The sequence below is a fragment of the Crocodylus siamensis genome, chromosome 1, assembly GCF_052110815.1.
Source record: "Crocodylus siamensis isolate JL-2025a chromosome 1, ASM5211081v1, whole genome shotgun sequence".
Taxonomy (NCBI): domain Eukaryota; kingdom Metazoa; phylum Chordata; order Crocodylia; family Crocodylidae; genus Crocodylus; species Crocodylus siamensis.
In genome coordinates this window covers 208,187,847-208,202,608 of record NC_143395.1, presented here as the reverse complement: position 1 = coordinate 208,202,608, position 14,762 = coordinate 208,187,847, and the positions used below count along the sequence as shown (strand labels likewise).

The 14,762-nt window shown below is 52.9% G+C and overlaps 1 protein-coding gene across 1 annotated transcript; it reads right to left on the bottom strand.

Moving 5' to 3' along the window:
• Window positions 1-1,465: 1,465 nt before the first annotated feature.
• On the bottom strand, window positions 1,466-8,449 carry LOC149873972 (uncharacterized). Its single transcript, XM_090031575.1, has 7 exons — window positions 8,305-8,449; window positions 7,667-7,811; window positions 7,064-7,267; window positions 6,394-6,495; window positions 6,098-6,305; window positions 5,821-5,979; window positions 1,466-1,645 (listed from the first exon to the last, which is right to left on the bottom strand). The coding sequence occupies exons 3-7, from the start codon at window positions 7,262-7,264 to the stop codon at window positions 1,617-1,619; spliced, it is 699 nt and encodes a 232-aa protein (XP_089887701.1). The 5' UTR covers window positions 7,265-7,267; window positions 7,667-7,811; window positions 8,305-8,449; the 3' UTR covers window positions 1,466-1,616.
• Window positions 8,450-14,762: the final 6,313 nt, after the last annotated feature.

The following is a 14,762-nucleotide window of genomic DNA, read 5'->3' as shown; positions in this document are numbered from 1 at the left end:
CAGCACTCTAGGGTGGAGATCGTCCGGACCAGCTGACTTCAATACATCCAGTCCCTCCAGAAGTTTCCTAACTAGTTCCTCACTAACTGTTGGCCTAGGCACGCCTCTCTTGGGGCCCAAGGGGGCCCAAGTGGGAGTGACTGTTCCGGTTCCTGCTTAGGAAAATGGAGGCAAAGAAATCATTAAATATGTTGGCTTTGTCGTCTGGCGTGACGACCAAATTTTCTAATGTGTCCTGTAGGGGCCCCACTTTCCCCGGAACCTTCTTTTTACCACCTATGTATTTAAAAAAGGAGTTCTTGTCCTTAATCCAGGAAGCTAGTCCCAGTTCCAGCTCTGCCATGGCCTTCTTGACTGCTCCCCTACATCCCCGAGCAACTGCAGTATAGTCATCCCTGGTAATGGCCCCTCCTTTCCATTCAATGTACACCTCCCTTTTAGCTAGGAGACATTCCCGCTGGCCTTTGTTGAACCATGGGGGCTTTCGTGCCCTCCTGCTCCCTTTGATCCATGTTGGGATTACCTCCCTTTGGGCTTGGAGGATCGTCTCCTTAAGGAGCGACCACTCTAATTGGACATCAGGTTCTCCTGCCCTCTGGGATCTCAGTGCTTCCCCAGTTATTCTCCTTAGTTCACTGAGGTCCGCCCTCCTGAAATCTAGGGCTGCTGCCTTGCTTCAGGCCTTTGCCACCTTACGCTGCATGGTGAATTCCAGCAGGCATTGATCACTGTCGCTCAGGTGGTCGAGCACAGGGAGCCCCCTCAGCAGATCGCCTCCTGTGGTCAGCACCAGGTCCAACAAGGGGTCACCCCTTGTCGGGCTATGCAGCTCCTGGGTTAGATGGAGATCCTGCTAAGAACCTATGTGAGCGGTCAGACCTGGCTGACTGCTCTTCCCAGCAGATGTCTGGCAAGTTTAGGTCCCCCATGACTACCATGTCCTTTGACTTCACTACCTCCGTCAGCTGACCTAAGAATTCCTGGTTGAGCTCTTCCCTTTGGTTAGGTGGTCTGTAGTAGACCCCCACTGTTAAGTCTCTTTCCCCTCCACTGCCTTGTATTCTAACCCAAAGCACTTCAGAGTGCCCTTCCTCTGATTCCCTATTAATTGACGAGGATGGGTAGTCCTCCTTAATATAGAGTGCCATGACCCCACCTTTCCTTCCTATCCTGTCCCTCCTGTACAGCCTGTAGCCCTTGACATCCACCGCCCAGTCATGTGTCGAGTTCCACCATGTTCACTACGGTCCACCCTCCTGAAATCTAGGCCTGCTGCCTTGTTTCAGGCCTTTGCCACCTTGCACTGCATGGTGAATTCCAGCAGGCATTGATCACGTTTCAGTGATGCCCACTATGTCCAGGTTGGTGTCATCTAACAGGAGGGTGAGTTCCTGCTGGTTGTTTGCCATACTACGAGCATTTGTGTAGAGGCATTTGAGGCCTCCTGTGGATGTGTGTACTGCCCCCTACTTTCAGCATTACTCTGGCCCCTGTCACTTACCAGCGTATAGGTTTCATTTGTTGGTCTAGGCTGGGCTGTACCTGTGGGTGTTCCCTGGTCTGGCAGTCCGATGGTTCCTCCACCCTCGTCTTCCCCTTCCCCCAACAAGCCTTGTTTAAAGCCCGCCGGAGGAGGTCCGCCAACCTAGAAGAAAACACATGCTTACTTTTAGGGGAAAGGTGGAGCACATCCCCTCCGAGGATGTCGCTTGTTGTGATGTGCCGGTCATGGTTGAGGAAGCCAAAGCCTGCCTCGAGACACCATTCCCGAAGCCGCCAGCTGGTCTCCGTGATGCACGTTGCATGCCGTCTTCCAAGTCCACTCACTGGTAGGATACAAGAGAAAACCACCTCTTTTAGCACGCATCCCAGAGCATGGTAGTCCGCCATCAGTTGATCAGGGCTTCTTCTGGCCGCATCTTTAGTAGCCACATGCACTAGGACCATGGGGTAGGAATCGGTGGGCTGGATGATGGTTCGGATCATCCCCTTCACATCCTGAATCTTTGTCCCAGGTAGGCAGTAGACCTCACGTGTTGAGGGGTCCTGGAGTCAGTTGACCCTCTGTACCTCTCAGGATGGAGTCGCCTATGAAGATCATGTGTCACTTTCTCCTCCTGGCCTGCTTATCTTCTTCGGCGTGCTCAGGATATGGAGAGCATGGAGTTGCCTCCTCTCCAGTTTCCTCCCCTCCTTCCTTCTCCTCCAGAGTTGCCAGGGCCTTGTACCTCTTCTCTAGCTGGACTGGAGGAACTGGTACTGCTCTGTAATGAGCAGCCCTGGTTTTGGAGGTGACCATCTGCCACTCTGCAGTGGGTGCTTCTTCCTTGGATGCATAACCCTGCAGGGAAAGAAAATGGCTGTCAATTTCTTGCTCTGCATCCCTGATTCCCCTCAGCCTGCTAACCTCCTTCTGGAGCTCCCTCACCTTTGCCTCCAGGTCCCTAAGACAGGCACCTGCAGGACAGGTGTGGGGGTTCCCAATCCCTGCCCCCCCAGGCGATGCTGGGCAACACCCACACCCCAGGGGTTCGGGGCACTCCAGCTCCTGCCGTCTGGGTAGAGGCTTCAGACAAGGCCCAGGAAGGCTGTGCCCCCCGCGCAGGGGCCCTGGCAGCACTCCTTGTCAACACTATCTTAGGAGTTGCTGCCTGTTTCTGGCTGAGTATGGTGCCTTTGCCCCACACTAGCAGGAGTCTCCTTCCTGGCCCTTCCTGCTCACCCCCCCCCACGTGAACACTGACGCAAAGGCCGGCGCGCTTTTACAAAATGCACCTATTTGCGCGCTCTGTTCGCATGACCAATGAGCGCAGCTCCTTACCGGCTCAGTTAAGAGGCATCCGGGGGGCTTCACTTCCAGAACTGGCTGCACTGCGTCAGTCCTTCTGCCCCACTTATCTTACAGGGACCAACTTCTTGCACCCCAGCTGCTGTTGCGTTCGCCTCTGCTTCGGGTCCAGTAAGGGGGCACACATGCTTGCTGGACACATGTCTGCCTGGATATGTCCTCTCCTGCTGCTCCTGGCTCCTGAGAACATGCCGAGGCCTCAACTTTCCATGAAAGACCCTTCGCATCATGCTGTTTCATTCTGGAGACCATGGGACCCTGCAAGCGCTGTGGTGCAAAACAATCAAAACATCCTGGATGCAAGCTCACAGGAACAAACCCTGGCAACAACTGGCACCCCTGAGGCCTCAGATTCAGGACACCGACCCTTGTGGCACACAAGTGGGAGGATAGCAAGCTATCTCCGACATCGTCTTCCTCTTCACCACAGTCACATCCATATAATAAGCCACCTGACCTGAGGTACTGACATAAAAAAAAATTCAACAGGCCTGCACGCTCCATGTAGACGCCATAGGCGGATGCTAACATCCCCCTTTCCCCACCTATTATGATTTACAGGCCAGGAGATACAAGGAAGGCTGCAGGGCAGCTGACTTTTGGGTGCTCAGGCCTAAAAACTCTCAGATACCACAATATCAGAAATGACCCAAAAAAAACTTTTTAGCCACCACAACTTCCCCTTCCTCACATGCACTTCAAGTTCTCCAATTGAATCAAGGGCTTAAATCTGGTCCTGGCGATGCATGCTGAGGCCCTAACTTCCAGCCCCAGAGTGTAGCCACTAGTCCATTTGGTTCTGGGGACTGTGGCAGCCTCCATGTGTCATGGGGAAAAAAAAAAACAACAACAAATTCCAGGACACAAGCTCACAAGCACATACCCAGGCACCACCATGTGCCGCTGAGGATGCAGAGTCAGAAGACTGCCCCTCATGGCACACAAGTAGGAGAATGGCATGCTTTCTACCAAACGTTATTTCTCTTCACCGCAGTTTCATTCATAGAACTACCCACCTCACCTCAGCCCCACTTTTAAAAAAATCATTAAAAATTCAACCCATTCACAGAGGGGCCAGTGCCCTGCAAGAACCGTCCATCGGCGGTTGTGAACATCCTCGTTTCCCCAGCCAGCATCATACACACCTCACGAGCTACAAGGAAGGCTCCAGGGATGCTGGCTTTTTGCTGCTCGGGCCTCAAAACTCTCAGTACCCCAGAACCATAAATGACAAAAAAAAACCATTTCAGCCCCCACAACTTCCCCTTCCTCACACACACTTCCAGTACTCCGATTGAAGCAAGGGCTTAAATATCCTTGGCGGAGCATGCCGGGCCCCTAACTTTATGCCCGGAGCCCGGCCACTTCTTGGTTTGGTTGTGGGGACCATGGCAGCCTCCATGTGTCATTGAGAAAAAAAACAACAACAAGAAAATCCAGGACGCGAGCTCACATGCACACACCCAGGCACACTGGTTCTCGGAACCATTGCAGCCTCCATGTGTCATGGGATAAAAAAAAAAACAACCAAAAAATCCTGGACACAAGTTCAAATTCACACACGCAGGCACCATCTCGCGACTCTGAGGCCGCAGAGTAGGGAGACTGTCACTTATGGCATAAAAGGAGGAGAATGGCATGCTTTCTCCCAAACTACCTTCTCTTCACTGCAATCACAGCCATAGAATTACCCACCAGACCTCAGGCCCACATTTAAAAAAAAAAATTAAAAAATTCAACCCCTTCACAGACACGACTGTGCCCTGCATTAACTGGCCATAGACGGCTGAAAATATCCCCCTTTCCCCAGCCAGCATCATGCACAACTGCTGCTTGGGCCTCAAATTCTCTCCTACCACAGAATCAGAAACAACAATAAAACCCCATTTCATCCCCCACGACCTCCTCTTCCTCGCACACACTATGAGAACTCGGATTGAAGGACAGGCTTCAATCTGGGCCTCCGCGTAGCATGCCGAGGCTTCAACTTTCCACCCCAGCTTTGACACCACTCCCCTACTAGTCTCCTTAATTCATTGACGTCTGCCCTCACTGAAGGCTGCTGCCTTGCTGCAGGCCTTTTCCACCTTGCACTGGATGATGAATTCCAAAAGGCGATGATCACTGTCGCCCAGGTGGTAGAGCACCCGCAGCCCCCTCACCAGGTCATCACCCGTGGCCAGCACCAGGTCCAACAAGGCGTCACCCCTGGTGGGGCTGTGCACCTCCTGCGTTAGATGAAGGTCCTGCATCTGGCTAAGAACCTACGTGAGCGGTCAGACCTGGCTGACTGCTCTTCCCAGCAGATGTCTGGCAAGTTCAGCTCCCCCATGACTACCATGTCCTTTGACTTCACTACCTCCGTCAGCTGACCTAAGAATTCCTGGTTGAGCTCTTCCCTTTGGTTAGGAGGTCTGTAGTAGACCCCCACTGTTAAGTCTCTTTCCCCTCCACTGCCTTGTATTCTAACCCAAAGCACTTCAAAGTGTCCTTCCTCTGATTCCCTGTTAATTGATGAGGATGGGTATTCTTCCTTAATATAGAGTGCCATGCCCCCACCTTTCTTTCCTATCCTGTCCCTCCTGTACAGCCTATAGCCCTTGATATCCACCGCCCCATCATGCATCGAGTCCCACCAAGTTTGTATGATCCCTACGTCTTCTGGGTTGGTGTTAGCTAGCAGGAGGGTGAGTGCCTGCTGCTTGTTTCGCATACTATGAGTGTTTGTGTAGAGGCATTAGATGCCCCCTGTGGATGTGTGTACTGGCCCCCTACTTTTAGCAGTACTCTGGCCCCTGTCACTTACCTGCATATATGTTTTGCTCGTTTCTCTAGGCAAGGCTGTACTTGTGGGTTTTGCTCGGTCTGCCAGTCCGATGATTCCTCCACCCTCATTTTCCCCTTCCCTCAACAAGCCTACTTTAAAGCCCACCGGAGGAGGTCCGCCAACCTAGAAGAAAACACATGCTTACCTTTAGGGGAAAGGTGGAGCCCAACCCATCTGAGCATGTCTGTTGTCGTGATGTGCTGGTCATGGTTGAGGAAGCCAAAGCCCACCTCGAGACACCATTCCCGAAGCCGCCAGTTGGTCTCCGCAATGCACGTTGCATGCCGTCTTCCACGTCCACTCACTAGTAGGATAGAATTAAAAACCACCTGTGCACCTCTCTCTTTTAGCACGCATCCCAGAGCATGGTAGTCTGCCATCAGGTGATAAGGGCTTCTCCTGGCCGCATCTTTAGTACTTACATGGACTAGGACCATGGGGTAGGAATCGATGGGCTGGATGACGGTTTGGATCATCCCCTTCATGTCCTGAATCTTTGCTCCAGATAGGCAGTAGACCTTGTGTGTCGAGGGGTCCTGCAGTCAGATGACCCTGTGTACCTCTCAGGATGGAGTCGCCTATGACGATCACGTGATGCTTTCTCCTCCTGGCCTGCTTATCTCCTTCGGCCTGCTCGGGATATGGACAGCATGGAGTTACGTCCTCTCCAGTTTCCTCCTCTCCTTCCTTCTCCTCCAGAGTTGCCAGGACCTCATACCTGTTCTCCAGCTGGACTGGAGGATGTGTTACGAGCCACCCTAGTTTTGGAGGTGACCGTCTGCCACTTTGCAGTGGGTGCTTCTTCCTTTGGTGCATAATCCTGCAGGGAAAGAAAATAGCTGTCAATTTCTTGCTCTGCCTCCCTGATTCCCTTCAGCCTCCTAAACTCCTCCCAGAGCTCCCTCACCTGTGCCTCCAGGGCCCTAAGGCAGGCACCTGCAGTACAGGTGTGGGGTTCCCAATCCCTGCCCCCCCAGACCTTGCTGGGAAACTCCCGCAGCCCAGGTGGTGGGGGGACGCCAGCTCCCCTGTGGGTCTCCATCTGGGTGGAGGCTTCAGACAATCCCTGGGAAGGCTGTGACCCCCGGGCAGGGGTCCTGGTAGCACTCCATGTCAACACCATCTTAGGAGTTGCTGCCTGTTTCTGGCTGAGAGAAGTTGCTGCCTTTGTCCCACACTAGCAGGAGTCTCCTTCCTGGCCCTTCCTGCTCGCCCGCCAGTGTGAACGCTGATGCAAAGGCCAGCGTGCTCTTACAGAACGTGCTTATTTGCGCGCTCTGTTTGCGCGGCTCGGGAGTGCAGCTCCCTACCAGCTCAGTTAAGAGGGATCCAAGGGGGCTTCCCCTCCAGATCTGGCTCAGCTGCATCGGTCCCTCTGCCCCACTTACCTTAGGGGGACCAGCTGCTTGCTCCCCCGCTGCTGCTGCTGCTTTTGCCTCTGCTCCCAGTCCAGTAAGGGGGGACATGTGTGCCTGGATCAGTCCTCTTCCCACTGCTCCTGGCTCCTGAGAGCATGCCAAGGCCTCAACTTTCCATCCAGGACCCTTCGCATTACTCCGTTTGGTTCTGGAGACCATGGGAGCCTCCATGCACTGTGGTGAAAAACAATCAAAACATCCTGGATGCAAGCTCACAGGAACACACCCAGACAACAACTGGCATCTCTGAGGCCCCCCGAGTCAGCAAGCTATCTCCCACACTGCCTTCCTCTTCATCACAGTCACATCCATATAATAAGCCACCTGACCAGAGGACCTGACATAAAAAAGAAAAAAAATTCAACCTCTTCACAGACAGGCCTGCACCCTCCGTGTAGAGGCCATAGGATGCCATCATCCCCTTTTCCCCAGCCAGCATCATTTACAGCCGAGGATATACAAGGAAGGCTCCAGGAATGCTGGCTTTTGGATGCTCGGGACTCAAAATTCTCAGCTACCCCAGAATCAAAAAACACCAAAAAAACCACATTTTGGCATCACAACTTCCCCTACCTCGCACACTCTTCAAGTACTCCAATTGAAGCAAGGCCTAAAATCTGGTCCTCGGAGTGGTATGCCAATGCCGTAACTTTCCACCGCAGAGCTTTGCCACTATTCCATTTGGTTCTGGGGACCATGGCAGCCTCCAAGCATCATGCTGCACAAAAAAAGGAGAACAAAAAAACCCTGGACGCAAGCTCCCAGGCACACACCCAGGCACCAACCTACTAAGTTGGGAGACTTTGCCTTAAGGCACACAAGTAGAATGGCATGCTTTCTTCCAAACCTCCTTTCTCTTCAGCGCAGTCACATCCATAGAATTACCCACCTGACCTCAGGCCCACATTTAAAAAAAAATTAAAATTTCATCCCCTTCACAGACGAGACTGTGCCCTGCAAGAAGCAGCCATAGGCGACTCCAAACACCCCCTTTCCCAAGCCTCCATCGTGCTCAGCTCAGGAGCTACAAGGAAACCTCCAGGGGTGCTTGCTTTTTGCTGCTCACACCTCAAAAGTCTCTCCTACCCCAGAATCAGAAACGACAGAAACAGGATCCTAGGGATGTATTTGGAGCACGGTCCACCGGAAAACCCGGAAACCAGATCTGGGGGATGGATCCTGAGCCCAGTCTACCGAAAAAAAATGCAAACCAGATGCAGCAGATGGATCCGGAGCCCGGTCTGCTGGAAAAACCAGAAACCGGATCCGGGGGATGTATCCGGAGCCGTTTTCACCAGAAAATGTGTAAACCAGATCCTGGGAATGTATTCGGAGCCTGGTGCTCTGGAAAACCCGGAAATCGGATCCGGGGGATGGATCGGGAGCCCGGTCTGCCGGAAAACCCAGAAACCAGATCTGCGGGATGGATCTGAAGCCGTGTTCAACATAAAATATAAAAACCAGATCCTGGGAATGTATTCATTAGCCTGGGCTGCCAGAAAACCCAGAAACCAGATCCGGGTGATGGATCCAGACCCTAGTCCACCAGAAAAACTGCAAACTGAATGCAACGGATGGATCCGGAGCCTGGTCTGCCAGAAAATCTGGAAACCAGATCCAGGGGATGGATCCAGAGCTGTGCTCATCAGAAAATGTGGAAACCAGATCCTGGGGATGTATTTGGAGCGTAGTCCACTGGAAAACCCAGAAACCGGATCCGGGGGACAGATCCAGAGCCTAGTGCACCGGAAAAACTGCAAACTGAATGCAGCAGATGGATCCGGAGCCCGGTCTGCCAAAAAACCCAGAAACCATATCCGGGGGACGGATCCGGAACCTAGTCCACCGGAAAAACTGCAAACTGGATGGAACGGACAGATCCGGAGCCTGGTCTGCTGGAAAACCCAGAAACTGTATCTGGTGAAAGGATCAGGAGCCATGTTCACCAGAAAATGTGGAAACCGGATCCTGGGAATGTATTCGGAGCCCAGTGCTCTGGAAAACCCGGAAACTGGATCCGGGGGAGGGATCCAGAGCCTAGTCCACCAGAAAAACTGCAAACCGGATGCAGTGGACGGATCCAGAGCCTTGTCCACTGGAACACCCGGAATCCAGAGCCCAGGGCTGGATCTGGAGCCCTGTGCACTGGGAAACCCAGAAACTGGAGCTCGGGGCCAGATCCGGAGCCCAGTCTGCCAGAAAATGGGTTCATCAGTGGCAGGTCCTGTCAGACCAACCTGGTGGCTTTTTATGATCAGATCACCAGATCATTAGATGCAGGGGTAGCAGTGGATATAGTCTTCCTGGACTTCTGGAAGGCTTTTGACACTGTCTCTCACCCTGTTCTCATTAAGAAACTGGGGGGCTGTGGTGTAGACACTCACACAGTCAAATGGGTTGCCAACTGGCTGGAGGGCTGCACCCAGAGGGTGGTAGTAGATGGGTCCTTCTCAACCTGGAAGGACGTGGGCAGTGGGGTTCCGCAGGGCTTGGCCCTCAGGCCCGCGCTGTTCAACATCTTCATCAGTGATTTGGACGAGGGGGTAAAAAGCACCCTGTTCAAATTTGCTGATGACACTAAGATGTGGGGGGATGTGGGCACACTGGAAGGATGCAACAGGCTACAATCAGACCTAGATAAGGGTGGGCGGATGAGAATAGGATGGGATTCAACACAGACAAGTGCAAGGTGATGCACCTGGGGAGGAACAACCGGCACCATACCTACAGGTTAGGGAACTCCCCTCTTGTCAGCACAGAGGCAGAAAAGGATCTGGGGGTCATCATTGACTCCAAGATGAACATGGGCCGGCAGTGTGGGGAGGCAGTTAGGAAGGCCAACCGCACCTTGTCATGCATCCACAGATGCATCTCGAGCAGGTCCAAAGAGGTGATCCTCCCCCTCTATGCAGCACTGGTCAGGCTGCAGCTGGAATATTGTGTCCAGTTCTGGGTGCCACACTTCAAGAGGGATGTCGACAGCATGGAGAGGTCCAGAGGAGGGCCACTCGTATAATCAGGGGACAACACGGCAGGCCCTATGAGGTGAGGCTACGGGACCTGAACCTGTTCAACCTCCAAAAGAGAAGGCTGAGGGGGGATCTTGTGGCCTGTTATAAACTAGTCAGGGGGAATCAGCAGGCATTGGGGGAGTCACTGTTCCCCCGAGCACCACCAGGAGTGACCAGGAATAACGGTCACAAGCTGGCAGAGGGTAGGTTTAGGTTAGATATCAGGAGGCTCTACTTCACGGTCAGGGCGGCTAGGGTCTGGAACCAACTTCCAAGAGAAGTGGTGCAGGCTTCTACCCTGGGAGTGTTTAAGAGGAGGTTAGATGCACATCTTGCTGGGGTCGTTTGACCCCAGTATTCTATCCTGCCATGGCAGGCGGTCGGACTAGATGATCTGCTCAGGTCCCTTCCAACCCTAGAAACCATGAAACTATGAAACTACTATGAAACTATGAAAACCCAGAAACCAGAGCCCAGGGCCAGATCCAGAGCCCGGTCTGCCGGAAAACGCAATAATCAGAGACAGGGGTTGGATCTGGAGCCCGGTCCAACCTACCAAGGTCACCTAGTGTGCGGGGACTACCTGTGGCGGGTAACTCCCAACAAGTCCCACACCATGTGCCTTGTGTAAAAGGTGAGTAGGAGGTGCCTGAAAACCTCCGCTGTTGTACCTGAATTGCCGGGTGCCTGGAAAAGGGCCGAGAGGGGAGCCCCAGATAGAGCACCTGGGCGAGTGTGAAGACTCTGCTCAGTGAGTCTGGAGTTAAAGGGGGAGAGGTGTGTCGCAGAGCACTCAGGTGCCCTGCACCTGAGAGCAGAAACGGCTTGGGAGAGGCCCCTAGTGGCAAGAAGGTGGAGGCTCAGCTGCCAGTCACCAGGGCAGCTGGAGTCACAGGTGCTGCTTGCTAGGGCAACCAGTGGAGCCAGCTGACAGGAAGGGGCAGGGCTTGGCCCTTCTTAAGCCCAGGTGTGAGGCCAGGAGGGCAGTTTCCCTCTGGTGGCCAAGGGAGGGGAAGCTTGGCCAGTGCAGAGAGTGGGGAGAAGCCCGACTGCATGAGCATCCCTTGATTGCTGCTATGGAGTATTTCCCAGTAGGGAGTGAATGTTGTTTTGGCCGGACAGTTTAGCTTTTTATGTTATAGCCCGGGGGCTTTGTGTTTTTGTGCTTGCTGTTTGACTGGAGGACCAGGTGAGGCTATTAGGGGTTGGAGGAGGCCTCATAGGGCCTCAACGGTAGCGTTGGGACCCCGGCACCAGACGGGGTGCAGCATTTGGGGTGCAATAACCCCAGCCCCAGAGCAAGGGGGGCAGCGAGAAGCCCCAGAGAGAAGGCAAGGACGTAACAGGAGGGCGGACCCACCAAGAGAAAGGAGTATTGCTATGGGAGCCTGTCACAGAGTGTGATTGGGAATGATTGAAATACAATGGTAGCAGGCATCTATACTGAACGGCCTGTAATGACTGGGCCATCAACTCGCATTGATTCATCCAGGAACCACAGACCTCACCCAGGAACAGAGACAAAACCAGCATTTGAAAGACAAAAGACCCTGCAGAACCAGCAACTCTCACCATTACAGGTACCTGAAAATGCACATCCCTGCATGGAGCACACATGTTCAGATCTCCAGGGGCTGACCCTTGCCTGGACATCCCTCCTGTCACACAAGATCTGCCCCTATAAAAAGGGCAGTGAAGACAGACCTAGTGGGATGCCTTCTCCATCTGGACCAGCACCATGCCACACCACCTATCCACCCAGAGGCCCTGCCAGCAACTCCCCTCTGGACAACTACTGGACAAGGACCCTTCCAGCCTGGATAGGTAGATATTACCTGCATACCTCCTCCTACAATTTGGACTCTCTCTCTCTCCTGCACCAAGCCTCTCTAACCCCTGCTGCCATTGTGTGTGGGTGGGTAGGTGGGTGCAAGGGAACCAATAAGACACTGTCACCATCTCCCCTGTTCAATAAAACCACTATCATTTGCAACCCCAAGTTGGGTCATGTTTTACTAAATCCCAGTCCCTTCCTTATCTTAAATTCCAGCCTCATTCTCTCGCACTCTCTCTCAGCTCTAGTCCCCACCCTCTCTGCTAGTTTCCTGATCTCCTCCCAAATCCATCTCCCCTCTTCTGCCACCTCTCAGGTTCCCCTGCTCCTACTGCCTTTTTTCCTGTGACTTTCTGCTGCCTTTCTCTGCTTTCCTGCTGCCCTGCCACCTGCTGCTTTTCTTGTGATTTTTCTGCTGTCTGTCTCTGTTTTCAGGATTCCCCTGCACCTTCTGTAATCCCCCCTCCCCCACAGCTTCCCAGCTCCTCTTAGTTGTCCTGCAGTTTTCTCCAGCTTCCAGCACCTACTGCTGCTCCCTGCTACTTCTCTAGCTGCCCCAGAGCCATCCTCTGGCTCCCCACACCCAGAGCCCCTCTTTAACAACCACACTTTCCCTTAGTCCTATTTTTCCCTCTCCCTACTTACCTTTTCAGCTCCCCCATAGCTCTGGCTCCAGTCTGGCATTGCTGCCCTGTTCTGCAGGCTTTGGGCGTTGTCTTTTAATCAATTAAGTTCAATTAACCTGAAGTCATCCCTGAGCCTCAGTTCTTTAGCCCAGGTCCTTGTAGTCTACCAGTTCTAATCCCAGTCCTGGTAACTTTAACCCCCTACACTTCTACTTTCTTACCTTAACTTTTCCCCAGGTATCCCAAGTACACCAAGCACATACATACATACACATCACAACACCCAGCTTAGGAACTCACCTATGTGTATGTGTAGCTGGGTGGTATGTGTGTAAATTACTGAATACACACACTTATATATAAATATCATTGTGTGTGTGGGGGGGGTGGTATATAAATTAGTAATCCACGTATGTGAATTGGATGTGCAGGAGTTGCTAGTGTGTGTGTGTGTGCATGATATATGAATTAGTGAGCTGTGTCTAACTTCTGGGGTGTATAGTGTATGTGCTTGAATTGGTGACAGGTATGCATGTACTTAGGCTGGTTTGAATGTGTATGTGCCTGAGCTGGTAGTGTGCATGTGTATACACCTGATTGATTTGTGTGTTTGTATATATGCAATTGTGTCACACCCTCCTGTCTAAAAGCGCAATATTCAGATCCTGAGAGTTGGTCTTACCCCACAGGGCAACACAAGTTGATTATTGAACTGTACATTTACTCTTTAAGGTTTCACTTTATCTTCCATTGCACAGTATACATCTGCCTCCCCTCCCTTGTCCTCCTGTATGTGATTTAGTTTTTTGCTTTTTTTCCCCTTTTCTTTGGCCTGACCTTATTGTGCAGCCAGATAGCCCCCCCCCTTGCATTTTTTTGCTAAGTGTCCCATTTTTCTGCATTTATGGCACTGGGACATTTTGTGTCTGCAAACTGAGACTGAATACATGCCTCCACACTGAAAACATCTCTCCAAGTCTCTAAACTTTTGTTGAGAGCTTTGCACTTGGCTTATGGGCTCATGTTGAGTTTATTATCTAGATGTAAATCATGTACATTTTTCACTGCTGCTTCCATGGCAGTTGCCATGTTTACAGCTTTGTTCCAGGTCAGGTCCCCATCTTCAAGTAATTGCTTTTTGATTTTTATATCACCAACTCCACAAACAAATCTGTCTCTCAACACACCCTCTAGGACATGGGTAGGCAACTTTTTTGGCTGGAGTGCTGAAAAACACACCACAATGCCTACCTTGGAAGATGCCAGAGTGCCAGCACTCCAGAAAAACAAAATGAGGGAAGGGGGTACATGGCAGGATGCCCTGCTTGTGCCACTTGCCCCCCACCTAAAGCCCCTTTCCCCCAGCCCTGCTCCCCTTTGCCCCCCATCAAAAGCCCCTGCCCTCCAACCTGGGCTCTGTGGCTGTCAGCAGGTACCCCAGCTCTGGGTAGCTGCTGGATCCCAGGCTGCTCCCAGCAGGGTTTGCAACATCCCATCTGCCTGCTGGGAACAGCCCAGGGTCCTGGCTGGCAGCAGCTACCCAGAGCCAGAGCCGGCTGCAGCTGGGAGACTGGAAACAGCTGTGCCCCAGTCTCTCCCCTGCTCCTGGCACAGAGCAGGAAGCAGCAGCCAGGCTCCAAACAGCTGTGCCAGGCTCCACAGCTCTGGCATCAGCTCCATGTTGGCCGTGACTGCATGTGCACCTAAGAGCAGACAGTGGGGCAGTGCAGCCCACCCCAAGGTGCCCATACAGTTGCTGCTTGCATGGAGCTTATGCCAGAGCTGTGGAGCCTGGCAAAATGGTTTTCAGCCTGCCCATTGCTTGCTGCAGCCACCCAGAGCCCAGGCTGGCTACAAACAGCTGTGATGGGCTCCAGAGCCCAGTCACCAGGTCTGTGCTAGGAGCGGAGGAGAGACCAGGGCTGCACTGCACCAGGCCCCTCCACCACTGCCCACTCTGAAGCATGCACACATGCACCAATACAGAGCTGATGCCAGGGCTCCAGAGCCTGGCGCAGCTGTTAGCAGCCTTCTGGCTGCAGCCTGCCCCAGGTCTGGATAGTTGCTGCCAGCCAGGAGCCCAGGCAGCTGGGACACTGCAAGCCCTGCTGGGAGCAGTGCAGGTTCTGTCACTGGCAGAAGCTACCCAGAGCCGGGGCTGGCCATGGCATCCTGAGCAAAATGGCCTCCTGTGCCAT